The sequence below is a fragment of the Branchiostoma lanceolatum genome, chromosome 13 (genome assembly GCF_035083965.1).
Source record: "Branchiostoma lanceolatum isolate klBraLanc5 chromosome 13, klBraLanc5.hap2, whole genome shotgun sequence".
Classification (NCBI taxonomy): domain Eukaryota; kingdom Metazoa; phylum Chordata; class Leptocardii; order Amphioxiformes; family Branchiostomatidae; genus Branchiostoma; species Branchiostoma lanceolatum.
The window spans coordinates 11397079-11424912 of record NC_089734.1 but is presented as its reverse complement, the minus strand read 5'-3'; the positions used below and the strand labels follow the sequence as shown (position 1 = coordinate 11424912).

At 41.1% G+C, this 27834-nt stretch overlaps 1 protein-coding gene and 2 long non-coding RNA genes across 4 annotated transcripts; 1 reads left to right on the top strand and 2 right to left on the bottom strand.

The window, feature by feature from the left end:
* Positions 1-231: 231 nt before the first annotated feature.
* On the bottom strand, positions 232-26090 carry LOC136446756 (PHD finger protein 24-like). Of its 2 annotated transcripts, none has more exons than XM_066445304.1 (8): positions 25068-26090; positions 10142-10219; positions 7499-7606; positions 6713-6791; positions 5930-6126; positions 4738-4862; positions 2278-2364; positions 232-1663 (listed from the first exon to the last, which is right to left on the bottom strand). In XM_066445304.1, the coding sequence occupies exons 1-8, from the start codon at positions 25458-25460 to the stop codon at positions 1549-1551; spliced, it is 1182 nt and encodes a 393-aa protein (XP_066301401.1). In that variant the 5' UTR covers positions 25461-26090; the 3' UTR covers positions 232-1548. The 2 variants fall into 2 exon arrangements, with proteins under 2 accessions (XP_066301401.1, XP_066301399.1); XM_066445302.1 differs by having other exon boundaries at positions 4699-4862; positions 25068-26089.
* On the top strand, positions 10368-12154 carry LOC136446758 (uncharacterized). Its single transcript, XR_010757648.1, has 2 exons — positions 10368-11071; positions 11628-12154. It is a non-coding gene; the product is annotated as an uncharacterized lncRNA (long non-coding RNA).
* Positions 12036-14545, bottom strand: LOC136446757 (uncharacterized). The gene is made up of 2 exons (XR_010757647.1): positions 13851-14545; positions 12036-13205 (listed from the first exon to the last, which is right to left on the bottom strand). It is a non-coding gene; the product is annotated as an uncharacterized lncRNA (long non-coding RNA).
* Positions 26091-27834: the final 1744 nt, after the last annotated feature.

Sequence of the window (27834 nt, the reverse complement as noted above, 5' to 3'; positions counted from 1 at the left end):
TAGATCAAATTTTTCTTTCAAGAAGCCGTTAAGTGTGTGTATCACTTACCTGTGCAATATGACATTAAGCGCTGGGGGGAGCTGCCGAGTTGGCTGATTTGTTTGCTACACCTCATGTAACGAGTTTGGATACCTTGCAATCATTACACGAATTACCGTATTGCGTTTATTGATGAGTCACAATTAGATATTTCTGCACACATATATAGCACTCACAAACACAACGCATAATGATTTTAACCGGAATATGTATTTTGAAGCATATATTACAACAGATTTGAATATCATATTTTCTATTCACTTTCACTTCGTCTATTATGTTACAAAATAACATCGTTTCTGTATTTATAGTGTTGGCACACAAATGAACAACATATGGCTTCAGTGACAGCTGTTTCTATTTTACATACATGCCCACACAATATATCAAGGCCACAGAACAGCGTTGCCATTTCCAATGCTGTACAACTTTGATAGAACACCTCAATATTTGGCAACTCGACAGAATTTTTGTTTTAAGCGAACGATTTATTTTACACAATATACAACATCGTCTAAGTTCAGAGGATGGAATATCCCCCACAATGACTAAAGCATGACGTATTCTGGCCCCTGTCACACATAGCCAGCCGCCACGGTTTACCGACCTTATCCAGACCATGATTGGGAGTACTAGTAAGTCGTGAACAGCGTCATCTGTGGTTGGGAGTTGCGACAGATGACTATGAATTTTGACAAATCAAACTCAGGGAAAGTCATATTTTTCTTAGATCATCAAAGGAACGAACTGGAGAAAGACTGGGTGGATTCCAGGCTACTCCCAACCTAGGCACTGACTTTGGATGGGGAGTAGTAGAAAGCAAAGTCGTGGGAAGCCCTGAATGTGTGACAGGGACTTTATTGTAGCTACTAATCAGAATTAAGTAGCAAAGCTAAGTAAAGGCTTAACAGCAGTTCACGTCAATCATACTGCATTTACATAGCGATATGTGTTGATAACGTTACAATCAGTTCCCATTGGAATCATAGGAAATCATGATGTGAACTACTTTGTGGATACAGTTTCCACAGTTCACTACTAATATCCATACGCCAGACTGCTGTTTTGTAGACTCAGTTATACGTAATCAATATGATTGACCAACATAACATTGACTAAAAAGGTATGTATTTTACCCCAAACTGTAATGTCATTGGATAACTGAGTACGGCTGTTAAATATGAATTTTCATCACTGAATTTTAAGGATAATGAATAGCAATATGTGTGCACCCCCTGAAGTACGTTTGCGTTTAGATACTACTGTAAATACAGAAATGTTCACGGGAATTTAATTTCGCGGTAGGGAGAAAATGGAGTGTTCGCGGTGGTTTTGAGTTCGCGTTTGAAACAATATAGTAGCGCTACAGTCACACAATGGAACGGCTTTTCGCGATGGTTTGAAGAGTAAAGAGTTCACTGCGAAAACTGCGAATATAAAACCACCACGAACATTTCTGCATGTACAGTATTTACGATGTCATGCTACAGGATAGTACGCGGGGTTGCTCATCTTTTGCTGGCCCCCCACGCCTGTTTGACCGGTGGAAAGTTCGGAAGGTTCGGCCGGGCTGCCAGGATGTACAAGGCCTGGTCACGGAGGAAGTCCATCCACATCACGGTCCTGAGAAGGTTAAAAAACGAATATTTAAACAAGGTTCTATGTTCCGTGAATAATTAAATTTCATCAGGTTGCTGTCTGAAACTGAATGACTAAATAGCATCTATTTTTATTCACAACCACATTTACATTTTATATAAGAGCCGTCATCTATAAAATTATCGCAAGGAGTTGCAAAGAGCCGTGTGCCAAAGCTAGGGTACTAAAATCCACCCGATTCATCATACTTACTACATGTACATGTACATCAAAGGGCGGCTCTCACATTGAACTGAATACAATGATCGCTAGAGGGCGCTCATGATCAACAGTAACTATTTTATAGCAGCAGCAACATGGCGTAGAATCGTTAAATAGATGATGTCCTACGTCATACGTTATTCACAATTTATTCTTTGCTAAATGCCAACAGATTTCAACACACTTGATGACATAAGCAGTCCCCTGCTACATATAGTCAAACTTTTGAACAACAATGTATAGATAAAAGTTTATGACAGTTATTTATGTATAGTGTGGATCTTATGTACAGTATTTTTCAATTTGTCGTATTTTATTATGTATGGGCCTACGCTAAGACTGGTTGTTTTTAAGCTATGATGTAATGAAACTCTTACCCTGTAGATTTTGTGTCCGCGTCCATCAACATCCGGGCATTCGTGTCGACATGAAGATCCAGTGTAGGGGCCTTCTGTCGCTCAGGCCTGATTGGGCAAATATAAAAAGGCATGAACATTTAACCTTTAGCACACTGAAGTAGCCGTTTGACACCCAATCCCATATAGGTTACAGAGTTAGGCAGCAGGGAGAAGGATAAGATGTCGTCAAAGATAATTGCCAATTCCTCATATCTAATGATGTTTTCACACTGTTTAATTTGATTTAGGGGATTAAAAGACACAATTAAAGAGAGACTCTTGAACCTAACTGGTTAGACACATGTATTGAATACACTTTTTGACTAAGGCCACGACAGCTAATAATGCATATATACAGTGCCGTTTTGAAAACCATATCTTTATCAAATACTATTGTAAGTACTTCGAATGATTTTATTGAATCACAATGTTTTGACATGTCGCATTCAAAGCGATGGTAATGAGGCATGTGCGCCATGTTGATATGAATTAATAAGCCAGTCTATATGATGGAAATACAAGGACACTCCTTCCCGAACATTTGAAAAGAAAACCGCGGCCGGTAATCCATCAGCAGGCCTGATTGGTTGTGCAACAAAACTTTCGCGCCACGGCGCGGGCCCCTGATTGGCTAGGCTGTTCCAAAACGTATCGGCACCAGAGTAGGGTGCAAACTGCAACTTTGCCCTTGAAGTTTGCCGTCAATCAGTAACGCATTGTGGGGAAATGACGCCCGATAACGAAAATAGAGCTATATATCTACCACATCAGATGGTTGTTTTATCCTTTTTGTTTGTTAAAATATTGTTGCGGCATGCCTGTACCAAACATTAATACATCACCCCACGCCATTGGTTACTTGAAAGCAGAAGATAAACTGATTAAGGTCGACCGGGCAACACATTGAAGTGTTGATGGACGTAACCTTTCAATGTTGAAACGCCTTACGGGACGGTTGACCGAATTGGCTGTTAATTATTCAGTTCAACCTTATCCCATGAGTAATACGTATATGTCACAAGCATCATCAAAATAACACGCTGTCATAATCTGCCATCCTTCATTAAAACTTACATGTAACTGCCAAAGCAGCGATCAAATCATCGTGACAATATGACGCAAATGGAACTCTCCTCTAACGGTTTTGACATTTTATAATTTCAGCTCTAATTATAAAGGCAGCATCTTTTACATACATGTCTCGGCTAACCTTGATAACAAGCTTTGACCTGAAAACACTTAATGTATGTTTTGTGTTTACACCGTGAGTTTATACGTTTGTTTGGCAGCTGTAAAGGCATTATGATAAAAGTGAGTAATTTTTGGTGGCGCGATGAGTGCGAATTAATACGAATATGAAGGAAATACCACCGAAAGAGAGCGACAAACTGCCCATAGATCTAGAAGAACAGTCATAAGAAAATGGTGAATGTGAATGTGAATGACAATAACAGAGCAGAAGTACCATAATGATCAAGTATTTCCAACCTTTGAATGACTAGACGTGTACATGTCTTAAAGTAGCAAAGTCCAACAGGACACAAGATAGGGGGTGGGGATATAGATGTAGTCACGTTATGGACCGCAACCTTGCCACAACGCCGCCCTGCGGCAAGGAGTAGCACAGTCAATTTGGACCTGATGACGGTTGCTGATGAGTTAATGTTTTTTTCTTCTTTACCGTCGGCCAGCTAAATGTTTCCGATGTTGTGTTATACCCCTTTACATTCCCAGAACATACCAAAACATAGCAGCCTGAGAACAGCTAAGATAGCCGAAAATAATTTAATCAGGTTGGTAGAACAGTACTTCTCAACTGCTGACGTTTCGGTGTCTGTCAGACACCTTCCTCAGAGCTTCTGACTGGAGTACTGCTTCTCACCGCTAGCGCTATAAGTAGCCGTAGTAGGTGGCGCTTTTGTGGTAAGAGCACAATCCCAAACTTGGCTAAGGATCAAGAAAGCCGTCTGAATGAGGAAGTCAACACCAGTGATAAACCGGGACGAGGGGGGATACAAACGTAGCCACGTTTGGGATTGTGCTCTCACCGCAAAAGCGCCACCTACTTCGGCTACTTGAGAAGCGGTTAGAAGCGGTGAGAAGCAGTACTCCAGTCAGAAGCTCTGATGAAGGTGTCTGTCAGACACCGAAACGTCATCAGCGAAGATAGCACAGCACAACATAGAACAGCATAGCACTAGTCTCCAACCAGACCCAATGGATTGCAAAGACCGTATCCAACTGGAAGAAGGAGCTTGTAAAAATAATGCTTGGGTTGCGAAACGTACTTCCTCTACCAGTTTGATACGGTCTTAATGCAACCTATAGATCTGCTTGGAGATTACATAGCACAACACAACACAACACAGCACAGCACACAGAGGAGTTACTGTTAGTTACCCGTCACCACCGGTCTCCTTTTTTACGAAGCGTGCAAACCATCTACTGTAGGTCTCCCTGGCCTCGAACTCCGTGATTCTCCCGTCGTTGTTCACATCGAAGGCGTGAAACGTTTGTCTTGCCATGTCAATCTCCTTAGGAGAGAGAAGGCGCACCAATGTGTTCTACAACCGAAGATGGTAAACACAAATTAGAGATTTGCGCAAGGTAACAGTTACTCTAGCCTGGTTTCAACCAAGCCCCGTGTCCGCCCGCCGCCTGTAACGGCTGTCTGATCTGCAGGTGGTAGGAATAGAGTTTCACAGGCCGTTTCTCTGTACTTTCAACACTTTTCGGCAGTCAAGTCTTTTCTTGTTGGATTTTCAAACTTGGTTTTTGATGTGGGAGAAACTGACATTGTCTGCCTCTAAAGGAACAGATAAACTAAGTAGGTTTAAAATCCCATTTAACCGGCTTGGATACATCTCATTTCTCACCCTCCCAACATCTGGATCTCATTTCCCATCCCTTTCTCCCCGTCTGCCTGTGTGACAGCTAACAGACAGGATAACAAGGTGGTTTCTATGGCAATGGGAGCCTAGCTGAAATCCTGCCCTATGATTGGTGTTACCATTTTTGATAACGGCTCCCCAGCCTTAGAGAGAGACGCGCACAAACTCCGCGGGGAGGGGAGAGAAACCCCCGGACAGCTGGAGTTTGCGTGATACAGACTACAGTTACTCCAGCAACTGTGTACATTTTAAAAACGGTCAGACGTTTCAAGTGGGATCCACTACCTTTATTCAGTGACTGGAAGAGATGTCTGGTTCACTATATAGGTTTCAAGCAAAAACTATGAATTGATATGAATTGATAAATTGAAGACAGATTTTATGAAGTCCATAAGGAAAAAAAGTTAGACAAAGTCAAAACAAAGTTATTTGATGCTAAAGAGTCCATTAGCTCCCGTTGTTTGAGTACAGGAGCTAAAAGTTGGATCGCGGGGTGGTAGGGCTAGACGTCAAGTTGGACACGTAGGTCTCCTTTTCTGTTTAGGATTGGATTGTGCATTCTTTCGTTCCCTGCGAGCCATATCATTAGCTCTTGTACTCAGACAACGGGAGCTAATCGATTCCTTAGCATCAACTAGAGTTTGCTTATTAAGAAATGATCTGTCTGGTAAAGGAATCATCCACAGAGTGGCCAGTTTTTATACGGAATTGATAAGAAAATTTATATCTTTGTGACGTACCTTACTTCTTCTGCCAAGCTTGCGGACAGCCTCAAAGTTGAGGAACTCCCACCAATCCAAGGTGCCCGTTTGGTTAACATCCATGACCTTGAACTTCGCCCTCTCCCGGTCAAGTTCCTCCTCGCTCAAGCGGATGTCAAAATCTTCCATCGCCTTTTGTCTGTAGTTCAGATATTCATCTAGAGATAGCGAGGAATCTGCAAAGTGGCGGAGCAACAAAAGTTACAGTAGCAGGAAAGCACGCGTGTTGATAGCTAACATAATTAAGAGATTACGCGTTGTTCAAATACAATAACGTAGAGGGCCAAAACGTACCACCAAAGGTAGCATACCTATACATAATACATGTACAAGCTTTACAAGTAGGGAGCACCAGCTCCGGCCTCGTTCTTACAATCTTACAAGGTACGGTCCTATGGAAGTTCAAAATGGCGGCGGTATCTGGAATGAGGAGGAATGAGGTCTGTTTTCGACAGAAAATGCCCAACCGCATGGGTCACGTGACCTTCAAGTGACGTCAGTCATTGATCAAAAGTGCCAGGAAGTCAATTCCGCCCGCCGTTTCTTTATCCTGTTGACCCTTTGGAAACCATAGATACGAACCATACAAACAACGTAAAAGGAAAATAAAACACACAACATGACTCTGGAGTACCAAGACAATAGCGCAAACTATTTCAATTGTGCATAAACTATTCTTAATATTTTGACGGGTAAACTTACTAAGTGCACCTATTTCGGCACTGGGTACAAAACAAACAAAACGTCTGACGTAACGGTCACCTTTGTTGATGTCGCATCTCTCGAAGGCATCTATCAAATCTTGCATTTCCTCCTCTGTTAGAAGGGGACCTAGGGTTTCCTGGAGACAAAACCAAACACGTCACATGTATGCCTCACAAAATCTCTCTTAACTCACGTAAGTTATTCACTTCTACCATGTTTCTTTTGATGCCTTTACTGTACTGAAGTCGTCGTTATATGATTTGTTTTCTTGTTCTGAGGAACGGCCCTGTGATTCTCGCCATCCGTATGGATTTTTGATATCTCGTGTTTCTAAATGAACAGATATATGAGTACGTTGGCGCCTACATGGCGTACGATGCGTCAGTGATTCATTCTTTTGCTTCGCACGCACATCCTAAAACCGATAACGTTGTCCATCAAAACTAGAGGACGTTCTCGGTTCTCATATGTCCTTAACACCGACCCGAATATCAAAATCAAATAGTACCGCAGAACAATGCCTTAGACATCAACCATTCAAGTATATTCAATGTTCGATTCTATTTCAATATCTCTTGTATAAAAGATAAACGCAACGGATTACAAAGCTCTGATAACAATGTGTTTTATATTCAAGACCGACGTTTCGGTGACCGTCGGTTACCTTCCTCAGGGCAATTCTGATTGGTTCTGATACGCACTGCAGCAAGGTGTCGCTGCTAACAGATGCGGTCCCAAATGTAACGTATTTCGTTATACCAAAATAAGTTGTTGATGCGGTATTTACAATGCTGAATCTGTTCACGGAAGAAACTTAAAAGTATGTATGCTGTTATCACTCACACATTCATGGCAGCTCCATCCAATGTTGGTCTTGGCTCGCACCAATAGGGCTAGAGCATCTCTATCCTGGCACTGTCCGATCTTCTGTAAACAGATCTCATGGTACACCTGTATGGGAAACAGATACGGATAATCATTTCCTAGTTACACAACCAAAGGGATTCAGCTACTAAGGCCTCGTCCTTTTGGTATCTGGTGACTAGCTCTACTTCCCACTGCATGCTAGGTGGCGCTGCACTGAGAAGAATGCGGTCCCAATCGTGACTAAGTATGTGCCCCCCCATCTCGGTTCATGACTGGAATATATTGTCATGATCCATAAGCCTCATTTGTCCAATGTGATCGTCTGTTGCCCTTTCTGCCTATGACCTTGGCCTCAGAGACTCTCGTGTCTGTTATCCACATAAAGTGACGTCATAGAAGCGTTGGATTGATACCTTAATAACTACTGGTGTTGCGCAGCCAAAGATTTGGATAGATCCAATTCTTTGTATTGGTGAAACTGCAGTTATGATAATCTGTAGATGTCCTTCTTCAAAATGAAAACAGATGAACTTTCAAGCTAAGCTTTAAAACCTCCCTGTGAAGCCATTTTATTTCAGACAACCCTATCGTTCTGCTACAGAGCTTTGCTAAAACGTGTCTTCAGTGCACGAATATATTGTGGCAGTCAATGGACCGAACCAGATATGTGGACGGAACTGACCAAAATATGGCCTGGAGCTATCACTCAGTTACTCTATCCATAATTAACCCTCACAGCCAGTTTGATGTAACGTTAGTCAGAACGAAATGATACAACCCACGCACAGGACACGGGCCAATTAAGAAACTGATTATTATTATCATTATTATCATTATTTCTGTTTCCTTTTCATCTTTTTCTAGGTTGTCGCACGCAGTATTGGTTCCTCATATTCACTGGTTATCATCCAAAGATGTATGGAAATGAAATGCCTATTTCAATTATCGATTGATATGTTGAAATTGCAATAGAGTATTATTGTACTTGTACTACAGCTACTAACTGAATACACGTATTACATGAACATAATAACACTGCAAATTGCGTACACATATATCAGTATCATGTCTCGTTTTTAGAATGAATTTAGCTGAGAACGCTGATGATATATAGCGTGCTTACTATGAATGAAATACAATTAACCAACAAAATTGTCAAAAACTGTCAATATTTCATGTAAGTATGTGATTTTCGAATTCCTTTTCTAATGTATAAGGTAGTGATTAATGTCATTGACGTTATAACATTGTCATGCCTATTGTGGATATCCCCATTGACAATGGTACATCATACGTTATAATGTTAGATTTCATTTCATTATAAAATCACAAGGCTCCGTGCATCATCAATCAAAGATTATGATGATCACATCTATAATAATGTTACATGTTCAACGGTTAGGTGTGACAGGTCATTCTGTGGAATATAACCAGCTGCTTCCGCGTCGCGTGCCTGCAAAGCTGGTGTGTTACGCCAAAGGGCAGTTATACTGGCTAGATATATACAGATACGGATGGATTGATATTTTTGGAATTTTGGACCCGTACCTATAGGTTATACGGATGCAGATATTTTATTGCTTCTATTAGTGATATTATTCCACACAAACATTGGCATTAAATGTACTACAATTGAATCAAGCGGTAGTTTGAGGGCAAATTGTCGACGTTTGATCTGCCACAAAGGCATATTATTTGGCTTCGGTAGAAAATACGTTGACGGAAGTGCCTCAGAGGACATTATAGTTCAAACACCCCGACACTAACCAGTTAACACGGGAGACCATTGTGCTGACACCATAGAGGACTAGAGTTGTGTACATAATTGCTCCCCTTGGCTCTATTCATTCTGAATTGATGACGTCAAATTGGCTCGTATGGGAATAATTATGATGCCTGCACTGCATTGGAGTCTCTCAGATATGAACAGACATATAACATTCATAGTAGTACCCGCAGATAAAACGACGTGGTTCGTTCGTTCAGACCCTTGCAGTTCCTAGTGGCACATAGGGCAGCAAGTTTCCTAGCTGTTTCAACAGCAGGGTATATTTTTACAGGGAGGGGGCGGGCCCTTCGTCTTTAACATGCTAGAGGCACCTCCTCGAACACGGGACTACCACTATGCCTCCCTTCCGAAAGACGGTAGAAGCCCCAACCGAGATGTCCTGACCCAGAATTGAACCGGGGTCTCCCAGTTAGCAACCGATTAGAACCAGGTGCTCAACTGCTGCATTTAGTATGTGTACGTCTTTTAGTGGGGTACCTTTTGTACGTACTTTCACATTCTCCTAGACTGATTCTACTTCTTCCTGGAGATTGAGTTTATCAGTCAAAGGACTTGCAAAATCTCTAGATTTTTTTTATGATCTTCTATTAAATGAAACACAATTATAATCAAATTCGAATAGGGATTTTTGAAACGTTGGATACCGTAAGATGCACTATTTGCATACATTAAACTATTCCCTAGGACTTTCAGAAAGTTCAATGTATTCAGCTAACGACATCATTGTACACACAACGTTGATTCTGGCCGTGTTTCTAAATCAGACAATTTTGCCTGACGAATCGTTGTAATGCGAATAACGGGCTACTTTTCGGCTCGGCATGTCCTACCTTGGAGCAGACTCTGCACGGATAGATCTCGTTCCCAGTGTAGACTCCGCACACCGAGCACAGATCGTCTGACTCTACCTGAAAACACATAAAACAGACCGTTAGAACGTGTCATGATTCAAACACCCAAGGCGCAGTTCACATTCAGATTAATGGCTAGAGAAATGGCGGGGGAGCGGCTGTAGATCATTGTGTTCACCTTATATAAGTTAAAGTGCCTAGAGACACATAGTACGAAGCAGAAACACTGTCACAAAAATCGTATATATGTTTTTAAAAAGGGACATGTTTTTTTATAAGGGGGCAAATTAAATCCACATATGTTTTGAAAATAGGGCCGTTTTTTTTTAAATGGGGCAAATTAAATCCACATATGTTTTGAAAATGGCACATGTTTTTAAAAAGGGGGCAAATTAAATCCACATATGTTTTGAAAATGGCACATGTTTTTAAAAAGGGGGCAAATTAAATCCACATATGTTTTGAAAATAGGACATGGTTTTTCTTATGGGTCATATCTTTTAAAACAATATGCATCTTAAAAATAACCAAAATGAGAATATGAGACGAAAAAAAAACATACACCATTTTCATTTTGTACCGTGTATAAGTTTATTCCCCAATCCAGGAAACCCACCGGTTTGCAAAGTGGTGCTTTCAAAATGGTCTATCGTTTCCGATTTACCCCCCATTTTGATAGTGGTGCTTTCCAGTTACGCCGATTTCAAACTGGTCGATTTCAAACTGGTCGATTTCAAACTGGTCGATTTCAAACTCCAAACGGAAATGAAATGACGTAAGTCGGAAATGACGTAAGTCGACGCTCATCGCCAGAGAAGCCACCAAGTATCGGTGATCGCTGTTTACGTCCTTGTTTTCACCGTCTTGTACGCGTTTTCTGATCAGCTACGTGTCCCCAGGATATACCAGGTTTGTGTTGAATTCAGACTATATAAAGTCTTGTTTGTTTCATAAATATGATTAAATTCGACTGGAAATGCGTGTTTTGTAATGACGCCAGATGGGGGAGGGGGGCATGAACTCGTACGAATACATGTTCACCACGCGTATACACCACCATTTGTTACTAGTAATAATGTTTTATCTGTGTGCATGTGCTTACATAATGGACACATCTAGACCTTCTGGTGAAACGGTGTTGCTTTCCAGGATAGTTGGCCATTCTTACGGGAAACTTCAAACATATACAAAGAAGAATGGTAGAAAGGTTGAGCCTCGTATGTGTATGCCTTGTTGCTGTGATTTATTATGTTATAATATTTGTGTGTATGATCTAAGGATAACAGTATGGCTATTTCTTGAGAGAAAAGAATTGTGTAATGAACGTGGCAAACATGAACACATGCTACATAATTTGATCCCAGTTTGCACATGAAAACATTTCGATTTAGTTACATTTTATTTATTCATCAGCTTTCACTGTTGCTCATCAATATATGTGTATATTTTTTTTGTTCTTTGCTAGTTTTATGGACGCCAGCAATAAAGTGGCTGGGCCATATCTGCGAGTCAAGGACTGGAGTCAGATGCCACTAAGAACTGTTGACTCGGAGCGAAATTCTACAAGTCTGTGGAGCAGCTTCAACCTTCCATGGACATGTTAACTGTTTTTGTGTAACTGAAGACATTCAAATTTTTCAATGCAATTTCAGTAGGTGTATACATGATAGTGAACACTGTAACTAGTATAAGTATAAAGGTATGTACCATACGTTTGGTGTTCGGAACTTCCCCCTCCAACCCCTGCGTTTGACTTCAGTAGTTCTTTCTAGGATGTGTTGACTACTGTATTTTGACAATATGTTTCCTTCAATTTTAGCCTCACATCATTGCCTTGTCTAAGATTCAACTTTAGGCATGTAAGAAACCACGGTTTTCTTATATAAGTAAGGTTTTTATTGCACAAGAAAAATACTATTAGTGTTGTAGCCTTTTGCGTAGAATATGTTAACTATTATAGTGTAATTATTATTAAAAATCCATTTCCTGCAACTTCATGCCTCAGTCCGACTGATATGAGACACATGGGAAATCCCCCAAGTTCTTCTTACATATTGATGATAACTTTTACTCTACTAGTACATTGCATTGCACAGTACATTGAAGGTACAGCAGCGTTCTTCACTAAGCACAATCTTCATCTTCAATGGGAATGGAAAATACACTCCAAGGTCTATTCATATACTACAATGATGGATGTACATGTACAGTCTGTCACAAACTGAAAGTGACCAAAGCGTACATGTATATTGAAACACAAAGTGGTGAATTTTTGAATAAGAATAAGTATAATAAGAATAGGTAAGAAAGGAACTTGAGGAGAAACCCTTGCCATCTGACAAAGGATGAATATTGAACAATCTACAAAATGTACAATCTGCATGTGATTTTTTTCCCCGTCAATTAGGACATACAGACCATGCTTGTCCGTACAGTAAAAATACATGAGAACCTCTACACAACATCCCACTAACATTCACTGCATAGATACAACTAGATTGAAGAATCATAGCTTCTTATAAAGAGACTGAGTGTTGTGAAACATTACATGAAATGGATCAATTTTCATTTACATGTACTAGCTATTCATTCAATTCATTTACCCTGAGGAATCCAACACTTACAAAATATTCTACAATCATTTGCAAATACAAAAATTTTGTTCACATCAAACTTAATTATCTACAATATTATAAAGCACCAGGTATATCAGGTACACATATTAAATAAGAACACATACTTCGATGTGCTTACAGATACTTGTATCAAGCAGGGATGAAAATCAACATGTTTTCATTGCTTCAGAAAGCACTAAACTGTCAATGTGTGTTGTTTCAAATACATTATAATTTATATACATATCCTTGGTTCAACCGTTGGTTGAAAGACTTTGACACATGCATGTGCATATGCATGACATTCATCCTTGTGTAGACAGCATGATGCATCAACAGCTACATTGTATGGTCATAGCACTCATAGGTGCTGTGTATATGCAGCAAGGGCTGGGAAAATCCCTACAGTGCCGATCCTCTGGAGCATACTATTAGTAAGAAACAAGGAAAATGCGTTCAAATGGACATAACAACAATTCCCAGTGGCAACAAGGTACGTTATTCAAAATGTCTAAAAAACTATGAATAATACGTGGTAAATTTACACGCTATGCATATTTTTACAAACCTGAGAAAAACATGCCAGCCAGCAAGGACAAGTAATTTTAATCTTCGTCTGGAATCTGGATAGATATTCCTTTCAAACTAATGCACGATCATACAAATTTATACTCGCTAAGGTCTCTTAACAAACAGAATAAGAAACACAAATTTATTTTTGTGGCTTCCTGGGTTCGTATCAGACTACAAAAATCGTGTCCGAACTTGCACATGGTTGCGCCGGCCGTTCGCCCCCCTCCCCATTCCCCTCACTGACTACGGAGCAAAACTATCGCAAGTTTGTATATTTTAACAATTCATATCAACGAAAATTGAACCACACATCATATCATTGATCGTCTCAAGTTGTTAGAACGTAAAGTGAAGAGTTCCTCGATAGCTAGCTCGGCACGCAATTTGCGTAGTTTTGTAATCTTCCAAACGATACGGCTGCATTACGACTTACATTCTATAAAGTACCGATTAAACATGCAACTCTAAAATTATTACAACGTGAAAAAGTCAACACAAACCTGGTATATCCTGGGGACACGTAGCTGATCAGAAAACGCGTACAAGACGGTGAAAACAAGGACGTAAACAGCGATCACCGATACTTGGTGGCTTCTCTGGCGATGAGCGTCGACTTACGTCATTTCCGACTTACGTCATTTCATTTCCGTTTGGAGTTTGAAATTGACCAGTTTGAAATCGACCAGTTTGAAATCGACCAGTTTGAAATCGGCGTAACTGGAAAGCACCACTATCAAAATGGGGGGTAAATCGGAAACGATAGACCATTTTGAAAGCACCACTTTGCAAACCGGTGGGTTTCCTGGATTGGGGAATAAACTTATACACGGTACAAAATGAAAATGGTGTATGTTTTTTTTTCGTCTCATATTCTCATTTTGGTTATTTTTAAGATGCATATTGTTTTAAAAGATATGACCCATAAGAAAAACCATGTCCTATTTTCAAAACATATGTGGATTTAATTTGCCCCCTTTTTAAAAACATGTGCCATTTTCAAAACATATGTGGATTTAATTTGCCCCCTTTTTAAAAACATGTGCCATTTTCAAAACATATGTGGATTTAATTTGCCCCATTTAAAAAAAACGGCCCTATTTTCAAAACATATGTGGATTTAATTTGCCCCCTTATAAAAAAACATGTCCCTTTTTAAAAACATATATACGATTTTTGTGACAGTGTTTCTGCTTCGTACATAGGTCAGTAAATTTTCTCGCTATTTCTGTGGCAGGGTATATTTCTACCTGGAAGGCTTCTTGGCACTTTGAACCCCTTTAGCGTGCTCCAGGCACCTCCTCGAATACGGGACCCCCATTTTAGGTCCCGTCCGAAAAACGAGAGCAGCCCCAACCGAAATGTCCTGACCCAGGATTTGTACCGGGGTCTCCCAGTTACCAACTAATTGGAACCAGGAGCTCAACTGTGAGGCTGCTACCAGTCTTATACAGGGACATCCCTCGTAGAATCATAAGGCCTTTTTTGTGTGTTTGTATTTAAAAAATCGAACATCTTCGAATGACATGTCTTACCTTTAACGCCGAGTGTCACATATTTGGCCATGAATGTATTTTGCACATCCTTCCCATTCTTTCACATACTCAGAATATATATTGCAATTTGGGTATTTGTTCCTTGTTGCTCCGATGCTTGTCACCGGATTTAAAAAAAATGAAAATAACTCCATTATATGTTCTTTTGACGTTATCTTCCATTTAGCTTATATTCCGTAGCAATAGCTTATTCCGAACCGAATGATACATTGGCATTTGAAAATTCCTCCTGGCTTGTTGGAATGATTTCATAGTTACAAAATGCAGCAATTTGTATACTGCCTGAGGGACCTAATTATGTCTTGTTACAATTTCTATAAACGATTTTCTTCTAAAACATCAAATGAGCGTTCGCAAACCACCCATCATGGCCCCTCCAACTCTAAAATTGCTTAGCCATTCAGTCTGGTCTTTCCTTACCCCGTAGGAGTAGGTATTTTATCAAGTCCGACAACAGGGTAAGTAACGTTGGGTAACCTAAATTCGTGGGGTACTTAAAGTCGGGATTTTTCGAAAACGTGGTATTTAGGGATATGTGCTAGATGCAACATAAGTAATACCGCTAGAAATGCAAACCTGACAGACTTACGTATTCAGAACACTGTCTGAAAAGCTTCGATAAGCATGGATTATAAGGCGACGAGGTCAAAAACTCTCCGTCCCTTATTGGAACAGTCTGAGGGCTTCGTGGGAGAAGTACACAACATGGTTGTCGGCTGGTTTATAAGAAAAATGTCACATCCGCTTCCTGCTAAACACAACTATTTACAAGACAACTTATTACAATCTCTTTTGCTAACCTACAACTGGATTCTAAGTGTGATTAATCATCAAAACTCCTCTCTGTTGCTACTACCTACGGCACGTGTATTTTCCCGCCGCCATATTGTTAACCAGAATCCTGTTGTCAAGCAGACGACAAAGGTTTGTGAGGAACACTTTTTTGTCTAAATGCTGCGTGTGATAGTGGACTGAGGAAGATATTTTCCTCAAAGTTTGCTCCTAACACAACAAGGAACACATGGACATAGTAGTATTACCATTGCTACGGCATCCAGCTAACTTGCCATGAATAATGTAACGTTACGCGTTGCCCGATGATGACGATGGGCCGACTTTGAGTGAAGTTCTACCGACTCAACACACGGCTTGTTCCCTAACTGGCCTGATGTGTGCGGTACGGCCGTTTTTTCGTGTATTTTTTTTACTTGGACACGTCTATATCCATAGCACTCTCCTCAAGCCAAGGATGGAACGAATAGCTGCTGTATAAAATGTGATTAGCGGTAAGATATTCAAGACGAATCTTCTCTCCCGAATTAATGTGCCCCCCTGTCCGACAGCACCGTAATTGTGCGTGCGGCGGACGGTAGTTTTAAGTTGAAATATTATGGTGTCAGCAAGACTAGAGACAAAATCTACCATATATATGATTAGTGCAAAGATAGTACATGATACTGACAGAATAATAGAAAAAAAGGATGTTTTATTGTTCTGCTAGATTGATTTCAGTCAACCATTATCGGAAAAATCCCGAATTTAGGTTACCCAACGTTACAACGTTTGCCGGGGAAAATTGCATCCGACGGGTGCGCTGGATTGAATGCCCTCCTAGTCATGTTAACTCATTTCTGTAGCTGAGTGCGGCTTTCCCCTACATTGTGATGGCTTCCCGAGGCATTAGAACTGCAGCGAGAGGATCTACAGGGTAGTGTATATGTCTGGGAGGATATCTGATGGCAATTCCACTGCATGGTTATGTTCATGCAAGGGATAGATAAGGAAAGGGCAGAGCACGCCTCACCTCTCACGTGAAATATAATTCAGTCGTAACCTTTCTGACTCGCTTTCTGACTCGAACAACATTATAATTGGCATGTTATCAAAATACGAACGCCTAATTGATAGGATTAATAAAGAGCATTAATCGTGAAAGACAATTCAGTTCTAACAAATCTGACTCAGCGCTTTCAGCATTGAAATTGGCATGGTGTCAAAATAAGATTATCAAGAAGGCCTAATTAATAGGGTAATAAAAAGTATTAATCTTCGTCGTCAACGTTACGCTCCGGCATAACTTGTTTTACTTTTATTGTAAAATCGTGATGCATTTTTTTTTCAAAGTAGTACGTCGATCAATCCTTGGTCTAATGTACTTTATGCTAGTCGTACTAATGACATGTAAATGCTTGTGCCGTTGTTAATGGGTTTATGGTAAGCAAACTAAAACGCTAAAAAAAGAAGCCCTCCAAATCACCCCCAACAACCTTTTCATCTCTGTCAGGATGGTGATATTAATCAAAATGGTGTATATATAGATTAATCTTCTGCTATTGGTGAAAGATAGAGGGCATGACGATATAATTCAATGCGACAAAAGATCGTTGTTCCAATGCTTACGTTGCTTAACATGATTTGGTTTTTACGCCTAAAAGAAAGTAGAGGTTGTCCCATAGCCTATTTGAGGACGTCGGGGCAGTATTTTCATTGTTGTCCACTGTGTCTAGGGCACGGTATTGGAAGGCCCATCCGGCCCATCCTTCCACCGCCTTTTACCTCCCCAACCGAAGTCAGGTAGCCATTTTTACATCTAGGTGGGGCGAGGAAAGTCGTGTAAAGTGCCTTTCCCAAGGGCACAAGATCACACTTGGCATGCCAGGGGGTACGAACCCAACACCTATGGATTCAGGGCCCTAACCATTATGCCAGGACAACGCACAAACACCCTAAGGCTTATAACCATTACGCCTACACACACCCTATAGAGCTACGGTAGTGTTATGGCTGACGTGAATTGTATTTTGATTAAATGTGTCCATTGCGTCACGACGCAACTGTTACGCCACATGTACGCTGGGGGAAAAGCAAGGATTCCAGAACAGTAAGAACAGGCCACCCAAGGCACGCATCAGTGACACGTCAATTGCGTCACGACGCAACTGTTACGCCATATGTACGCTGGGGGAAAAGCAAGGATTCCAGAACAGTAAGAACAGGCCACCCAAGGCACGCATCAGTGACACGTCAGTTGCGTCACGACGCAACTGTTACGCCATATGTACGCTGGGGGAAAAGCAAGGATTCCAGAACAGTAAGAACAGACCACCCAGGGAACGCGTCAGTAACGCGTCAATTGCGTCACAACGCAACTGTTACACCAGAAGTAGTATAGTTGGGCCGAGGAAGGCAAATAGGAAACTTTAAACTATCTACTTATGGAGACCTTAGAACTTGACTTTAGAATTTTAACACAACCTTTATAATTAACTTTATGATAGTTAATGTCATATATATGTAGTACTATTTGGAAAATTATATTTGAATAAGATTCTTTTATTTGGATTATTATCATTGAATCTTTTAATATGTCGTTTACAAAACTTGCAAGTATAATCTTTTACCGAATGTAAACTACCTCGCAATTCAGCCCTCAATACGGCTGACAGGAGGCATGTACGCTTTGTTGTTGTTGAAATGGCCAATAAACTAGTCTACACTACACATACAAATGATTCCCAGCCCGTATAAAAACAAGTCACAAAAACACGCGTCATTATTGAGCTCAACGAGTGCAAAAAATCGCCATCGTCTCCTTTCATTCATTGCGAATCCATGCAGTTTATTGAATATCTCAAATTACCAAGAGGCGTACAGTGTAAATGTGCGCAAATTCTGAAGCCCTCAGCTCACTGGTCTCAAAGCAACACGTTAACGTCATCACACATAGCAACCAAAGTACAGCTTCTGACAAGGCTGAAACAAGATACACACCAGTAGTGACGCAAATAGCAAGGGATCGAAAGTCATTATTTGTTCTCGCCCTTTGATATGAAGATCCTATAAATATCAAGAGGATCAGTCTGGAAAGCAGGAAGAGAACTTGGAAACCGCTAAGAGCTTTAAGAAACAGCTGGACGAATCTTGAGGACTTGTTCGGTGGCTCTTCGAAACACCTGCTACCTAACGTTGCGATAATAACACCTCGATAACAACATACGGCTCACGGAGATCTAGAGGGTCGAATGACCTTGACGGGGCGTAGAATATGACCTTGTCCTTGAGGGTCTGAAATTACTTTAATTTCCTTAGGGAAGCGGTTGAGATAGGAACGGACGATATAAAGAGATGAAAGGACACAGCTCGATGTGTTACTGGGCGCCAAAAGACATACATGTACGCACCATAGATCTCATACTTACGTACAATACTTAGAGTTTTCTTGAATTTCTTGCTTTATTGATGTTAATTTCTCTTTGATTGTATCTATGCATCTGTCCACTGGCTCCCATAAGGCAACAGACATGCGTATATCAGGCCTGGGAAATGATATTAGGGCCTAAAATATGGAAGTAAAAAAAAATGCTGAAATCTTTATGATAGTAACATTTACTAACTACCATAACACTATCTAGCACATTTTCGTTACTTTTAGAATTTTTAAACCGCGCAAAAACGTGCCGTACGATGATTCCCTTAGTTTCGCGAGCCAACAAAAAACCCGGAGACGATTTTCAGTGAGTTCTCACATCACAACGACGTCGTATTTTTGCATGATGGACGTCGCTATACATTGTGATAGTGTTGTTTGAACTAATCATGTATAGAAATGACTGAATAAATTGAATTTTCCGATTTTCGAGCCCTAATATTGCTTGGGTTTCCTTTAATACAGTAATTTATCACGAGAACTTTCTGGGACGTTTGACCTAACTGGAATCCTGTCAGCGTTCTCGAGGTGCACAGCATGTGGAAATAAGTGTGGAAATACACACACACACACGCACACGCACGTTGGTTAGCTTCCTGTTCCTGACTTAATCTAGGTCGGTTCTCCATCATTGGACAACGCTGACGCTGAAAAATCAAGAAGGCTCGTTTTCACTATATTTCAACATATAAGTCTGTTTCCACAGTTTCTACCGGTCACATTTTACAGAAACGCTCTATTTATTCATGAGGCTTATAAAAGGGTAGATTTTGTGGGAATACAAGCCTGTGGCGGTAACTACCACAAGCCGTTCCGTCGTTAAGAGTTGCACCGGAATAATCCTAAGTCCCGAGGCCTAGGTATGCATACGTATACAGCTGCGTTGGGAGCATTAAGCATTATCTCCCTATACATGAATTAAGAGAAAGGGCGAATCAAAGTACAGTTACGGGGGCATTTTACCTAAGACCTTAAATACGAATAGCTAAGACCTTAAATAAGAATAGCTAAGACCTTAAATACGAAGCCATTGTATTCCGTCTTTTGGACAGAGATCTCTTCCAGGTAGCGTAATCGCTGCAGCTTTAGCGACGTCACGAATAAAAAGTTCTCAATTATGTGGAAGTATCAATTACATGTTTTAACACAAGGCAGATCTTTTTTAACCTCCACAAAATATCGTTTATATCAGGAACTGGAGTAGACTATGCAAACGTATCATTAACTGAGAGATGTCCTAGAGAAATTTATCATTTTCTTCTACTCTGAGCTAGTCCTTTTTTTGTTTATTTTTGTGAAGGAGCATTCACAAATTTGCTTTGAAGATACACAAGTAAGCCCGCCTCCGATCCGTTAAGTAGATAATCCTGTTGTCACTTGTGTACAGGGACAGTAATCCCCCATCCATACCCACGCTAATCTTTTGAAAAGGTACAGGATAAAACGATTGACTCTTGCTCTGGTTCAATGATCGACTTCAACTAGTGGGGAAAATAAGCTGCAAACAAATCAACAGACAGACAGCCGTATGACGCAAATTAAGAAAGAGCAACAGATGTTGATGCATGTTGTACTTTATCTGTATCTACATATCAATCGCCCGTCGGCGCAACACAGCAGCTAACTTCAGAATGACAATTTTGCAATCTATTGAGGCCATCTTTTTCATGAATGGACAGAGGCTTATTGGGGATGTTAAGTCTTCGGTTCCTATGTGTAGGGAGGTGGCTTCAGGCGTCAGGCGTGCAAACGGGACCCAGCACAATGATAGAGATGGGCATACGGCAGCAAAATTGAGGGCATTCTTGCGATAGTCGTGAATATGTCGTACAACATGGCTGTCTTGTGATGAGAACGCTTGTCGTAGACCCTCTTCGATGGTCGGTTCAGTCATAGTCTCGTTACAAATTCTTGGACGAAATAAGGAGCTATCTATCACTCAAAGATCACGACCACAGCATGTCCGGAACACTGAAGAGAACTTGACCTTTATTTTCCTGACCCCTAGCCGCCTACAAAATATAATTAGGACCCATCCACAGCTTCTCGAGTTACGCACGCACACACATCATAACCCAACGACATTAACATCACCGGACGCGTCCGTCAGCGAAGCTTACTTCTGAAGAATATCCGACAGGATAACGGAAGAAGGTTTAATGGATTTACATTTGATATACCAAGCTCTTCTGGAGCTTCCGAAGACCAGGATATGCGTGAGACGATGGTTGATTGAATCGACTGTGTTTCTGGACGAGACTACAACCGTTCCATGTGTGGTAGACTTAAGTAGTCATAATCAATACAGGTAAAGCATGGTACTTTTTCAAGCAGTTAGCGGAAGTGCAATGCGGCTTCAATAAGTGTGTCACGTTGACGTTTGAGGCTTGCGCCTGAAACTCTGTACAAGCTTAAGAGGCTAAAAGATCTTCGTCCCCATCCTAAAGGACAAGAGCAACCTCTTATACCTTGCCCGAGTGAGGTTAGAACCTCTGCCCTTTTGATCCAGGGGATTTAATGTAACAAAGAGTCGTGGGTCTTTTCGTTTTTCAAGTAAATATGACTTCACAGACATTTTGCACAGCAGGGCCGCAAAACAACATTTCGTACCGCTAAACATGTTAGGCGTCGGAGGCCTTTGATGACTTTCCCTGCCATATATTGACCTTTCCGATCTTCCTTTGCCCTGAAGTGTTCCCACACTTCAAACACGGCCATGTAAATAATGGTAATGACAGAACTAGGATCTTTTCGTGTTGGTAATGTCCCCATCCTCGCTATACTATATTGTTATTTTTAAACCTTATACTTTCGTGGAAATTTTCATTGTTAGTTATTGATTTGTTGTCGTTTAGTTGTTATGGTAATTGGTTGTTATTGACTTTTTTGTTTCTTCGCCTTTAGTTAATTACCGTTCATCCTTTGTTATACCGAGAAACATCGGGAAGGACTCGAATTTGACCATATGGTCTCAACCTTCCCCAGCACAATCATAAGGTATTTTGCTTTCTCTGTATTGTTTTTAAATGTCCAAAATAAAGAATAGAATAGAAATATACGCGTAGCCGTGGGCGGTGTGTATATCGTCCAGCATCGTTCTGTAACACGTTTATCTCTACTCAACATGCACGGAATTACCCAGGAGCAGTCTCCTGGAGTCCATGTTGATAATTATCACCCTGTCCGGAACACCCGTTTCGAGCGTTATCACAGTCTGCAGGTACAGTATGACCATGTTGTTATCTTCGCCGAGTACTGTCTAGTACTCGGAGAAGATTATGTTTTCGGTTGAGACATCTGTTGGGTGGGTCTGTATGTATGTCAAGAGCATAACTCAAGAAAGCTTCGATGAATCTTTATGATTTTCGGTAGGTGTGTAGTGGTTGTGCAAAGGAATGTCAAGTTCGAAAATGGTTCATCTTACGTTTTTCAACAGTACTGCAGCGGACTTTTAATTTTTGTGTGTTTGTATGTAGGATTGTTTGATTATAAGGATGACGTCCGCGCGCGCATCAATTTTCGTCCGTTTTCCAGAAAAAAATTGAAAATAAAAAATAAAAATTCGGCCATACTGTAAATCATAAAAAGCAGCTGCAAAATGAGAAAATTTATGCTGCAAATTGGAAAAAAATGTATATTTTGGAAAACGGATACTAATGTTGTAGAATGCCAAAGTCAATTCTGAAGTCAAGGAAAAAGTTTTGCGAGACTTGATCATTTCTCACATTTATTCATTTCTGATGAGAAATTCAATTTAAAAAAAACGTGATAACTAGAAAAACTGGTGATAAGTCATTTTGGTACAAATATCTTAATAAAAATCTGAATCAGATTCAGGATCCTTCTACTGAATCAGAACTGAATAAATGTGAGAAATAATCAAGTCTGTTTAGAAAGAACAAAAATGAAGAATCTATATTTCGGTATACCATACTTATTGTGTGTTTAGTTTTGTTCATCCTTCCTGACCACGTAGATTTCATAATGAAGGCAACTTATTTTCGCCAAACTTTTTTTTTTCGCACACTCGCATTAGTTTTGGGGTCCGCGGAGGATGTCATCCATATAATCAAATCAACATGGCCTAAATATCAAGAATCGCCAGAGGCCGAGAGTCACTTCTCTGCCTTGTATATACTTCTGACGGCAGATCTAATTAAGCGGATGTCCTGACAATGCCTTACTACCGCCTCCATGTCTAAAATGTAGTTAAGCGAGGCTTTTTAGACAGCAATATGATCATGTTTGATCAGAATTTTGATTGAGAAAAGATGGCTCTGTTTTTTTTGATAGTTGGAGCTAGAATTCGGTTTCAAACATTTCAATAAGTCGAGATTTGTTATTAATGGACAGTATCACACAATTAACGTTAAGAGAAACGAAAATGTAATATCTGTATATATATATCTACTTGTTATCTATATATGATATGCCTGTAGATGGCGGATGTTAAAAAACAATCATATCTGCTCTTTCTTTTAAGGGTGTATCTCTTGGCGGTGTAGGTGTCTTGAGTCAGGAAAGGTATTTTCATCCAAGAAGCTTTTCCTGGCTGATATATCCTGAACAGCATTATTTCCGCATTCTTGAATTACTCCGTTAGTTTTTTCTATGTAACAGCGTTGTCGTCTTTTCTCTATTCACATTTTAAGTACAACAGATTGTAAGAATCTCGATGCTACCGACAGATTTGAATATATCATTAGATGCTACAACTCCTACAATGCAAAATAGGTAAATATATATATATAAGACTGCTTTAATTTATAACTAGAAAAAATCCCGAAACTCATGATTAGCCCTTCTAGATTGGATTGTAACACTATACTAAAGACTTATGCTAGCCCTAATTGTTTTAGTAATCATGATGTTAAGTTTTACTCTACACTTTTATTTTGTATTATGTCCAATAGTTGTTGCCATACCGTGTTCGATTGCCGTGCAATAAAGTTCTTCTTCTCTTCCATTACACCATGAAGAGAACTGGGATATATGTAGATTATAATTCATATAATAAACTTCTAGATGTATCTGAATGATAGATCGGCGTTTTATCAAAACGTTCACTTCCACGTTGTCTGTACAGGTTGTTTGACCGATATTTCTTGTGATGTTTTGAACGTGACAGAGCATACACAGATCGAGGGGGGGCACGCATGGCTTGACGGGAAGGCAAACCACCCTCCCCTGACATCTATCGCTCTCCCGCGCGCATCAAGAGTCAGTCAATCACATCAAGCGTCAGATCTCTTCTGGCTCTCGCACTTAGCGAGATTATTCTAAGAGATGAATTACATCGGAAGTTCGCGACTCTGTGCAGTTTTCCATATGTATGAGCCACGAAACGCTGCATAATTCTAAAAGGAGGCGTGCGAAGTGAAAATGTTGTCTACCCGAAACCGGCCCCTGTCCGGCGTTCAGGTGGACTGTACGGGAAAAACGATACTTGTTGCCATAATAAAAGCACCTGCTGTTAATGTATGCGGGCGTTATCTCTATCGGGGCGGCACGGTTTTTAATTGTGCCAATTATATCCACGAGTTTGTTTGTAGTGACGGCCTAGCCGCGGCCAACATGCTGTTTTCTGCGCACGTAACTTCTGCTGAGCGTTATCTCTCTGTCTTTATTTGGTTTCTCTTGAATGATGATACAATGCACGGGTACTGACAGATCGGAAATTACGTTATGAGGTTCGTATACCATTGTACAGTGCTGGGTTCTTGTACACACATGTAACGTTATATACCGTCCTGAGTGAGTGCAAAGGTTGTCTGTCACAACGGGTAATGCAAATGTTTGGCCACGATAATGTATCATGATACGGTTGTTTATATGCGGCGAGGATTAGTGTCATTAAATAAACACACTGTAGTCTATGTACGCCCCAAAAGTAAAATATAAATATGATGAAAGTGTATGGTATCAGATTACGTATCATGCATAGTTAAGTATCTAACCTGTTCTGTAGTTTCGTATGGGATGACGATGGTGTTATCTTGGTGACCGCCGTTGTCCCATTGCGTGCTGGTGTGTACTTTGCCGTTGCTGCGGCCGCGGGGCTTGTTGTTCTTGACGTTACGGATAGTCTTTTTCGGCAAAGCGCCGACGTTAATGTCCTTGGGTGGTACCCCAGTTTGAAGCATGGCCCATGCCGCGGACGTGTCCGTGTAAGACACCTCTCGGCCGTCCGACTCACCGGGCGCACGCCGGCTACCATCATCGTGCGGTACCGGCGATGCCCACTGCTTACTTCCATCGGAGGACGCCTCGCGAAACGCCGCCACCACTTGCGTCGCCTGCTGGACCTGCCTGGTCCGGGCTTCGATCCGGCGAGACACGGAAACACCCATCCCTCCGACAAGTAGTGCTCCTCTGTGATTATGTCGTCATGACGGCGAACCCACGTACACGTACGGCGCGCTGAGGTACAGTAGGCGCGAGGTGAGCACAGCCCGGCCGCAGACGACACTACAGCAACCTGACCAAACAGGTGGGCGGAACACGTGACTACGGCGAGTGGGAGAGATTTGGGCGGGATGTCCCCAGTGATCTCCCGCTAAATAAATACGGCTGCGTCTTGGCTGCACTGACCTCTTTCTACGTCAGTCTGTGGCCAGAATTTTCCACTGCGTAGACGTCATTCTACCAGCCTAGCAGATCAATGTCGGGGTTTAAGAAGCGTAAAATCTACGCATCATCCAGTAAATGCAGAATTAGACAACAGCTTATTAACGTTACTAAGAGATATCATGATGTTGTAGAACCGATTGTCTTGTCAACAAGAGACGTTCCTGAGACCGATAAGCTTTGTGAACCAGCCTGTAATGACAATCGTTCCAAATGAGATGTTCCCGAACGCTTGGCTGACTATATTCTGTTTCCACGGCGACAGTTCCAAGGTTCAGAGGGCTAGGAGTGACTCTGAGTATGTTGAGACTTTATCATGATATAGGGCAACACTTTACTGTAGCTGGGAACCGCCTGTATGGGGTATTGGATGCTTATAAACGATTTTGATAACGTGCATAGTATACGTGTGTTTGTGTGTACGTGTGTGTGTGTGTGTGTGTGCGCGCGTGCACGTGCGTGTGTGTTTGTGTGTGTGTGTGTGTGTGTGTATGTATGCGTGTGTGTCATTGTGTGTGTGTCATTGTGTGTGTGTGTGTAACTGTACGCGTGATTGTTTCAGTGTATGTTTAAGGATAACAACTTTCTGTGCAAATTTATTTTGCATTTTCCCTCATGTGTGCCCTACTTTTAGCAGCAGTCATAGCAACACTACAGTACTGTAGACTTTGGACAAGAATATCAGCGACAATTCGCTAGGCTATGAATTATACTATTGTTTAAACCCCATCTATACCAGGTGGACTTTATTTCACATTCAGGTCACCCTATAACCCCTTCGGTGTCCTCATCCTGCATATCGCCTTACTACGACCAATTTATAGAGCTCCGGACGCACAGACAAATATCGCATTTGGTACCCATTTGCGTTTGATACCTTAGACATACAGACTTTAATGCATCTCGGAACGTGCGCTATTTTTAGCCCTTGTAATTGTGTAATCATTCGCTTCTCAGCAACAGTGACGTGTACTGGTGTGATCTTTTTGATTTGATACCTGTAGATCTATAGAAGATTTACACAATACAGATGTGTGTTGCATAATTTCATTTGTCCGTTCGTTCCACCCCTGTAGTGCCAAGTGGCATATAGGGTAGCATGATCTCATGGCTATTTCAGGAGCAGGGCATATTTTTTACATGGAGGGGTTGTTAGCCCTTCACCTTAAACGTGCTGGAGGCACCTCCTCGAACACTGAAGTCCAATTTTATGTCCCATCCGAAATACGGGTGCAGCCCGGACCGACATACCCTGTCCCAGGATTAAACAGAGGTCTACCAACTCACCTTGAGCTCAACAGCTAGTGAGGCCGCTTATACCAGTTGAGCTACAGAGACGTCCACTAATCATATTACGTAGTCGTAAATTTGATTCTCTTGTCGTGTCGTCATCATCATACGGACCAAGGCGTTATCAATCAAACCGTTAACGTTTAAAGATAACGGTCTTTACAAATATTAGAAGTTGGGCGAGTTGATCAAGTCGTCACGACTCCAGCGGATATCATCCTTAATGTTTTACCGCCGGATCGAGTCGCCGTTATGTTTTGAATCAAAGTTCAGTGACCCGTCGACGTTTGATTTATCTTAGTGCAAAGCTGGATCAACTTGCTTATTTTTCATCTGTCAACCAGAGGCTAAATTTAGCTCGGACACAGACCAGCGTGGCGGTGGAGTCATAGCTCATACTGGGGCTGAGGTGCGCCTATCGGTACAAAACTAGAGGGTGCGTCAAGCACTCATATTGGGACTGAGGTGCGCCTATCGGTACAAACCTAGAGGGTGACTCTGACTGTGAACGTATGAGTATAGTCCAGTGGAGACAAATAATAGGGTAAAATAGGACAGTCAGTACAAGTCCAAAAAGGTCTCTGTGTTTGTGTGTTTGAGTGTGTGTCAGGCCGTGTGTGTGTGTGTGTGTGTGTTTGCCGTGTGTGTGTGTGTTTGTGTGTGTTTGTGTGTGTCTTAAAGAGCAATGTATTCTGAATAAACATTTGAAGAATGAAAAATGAAAATCATACACGTTGTAACAAGAATCGAAGCGACAAAACATGGTATCACAGCCAACATGTATTTTATTCGTGTATCCAAGAAGTG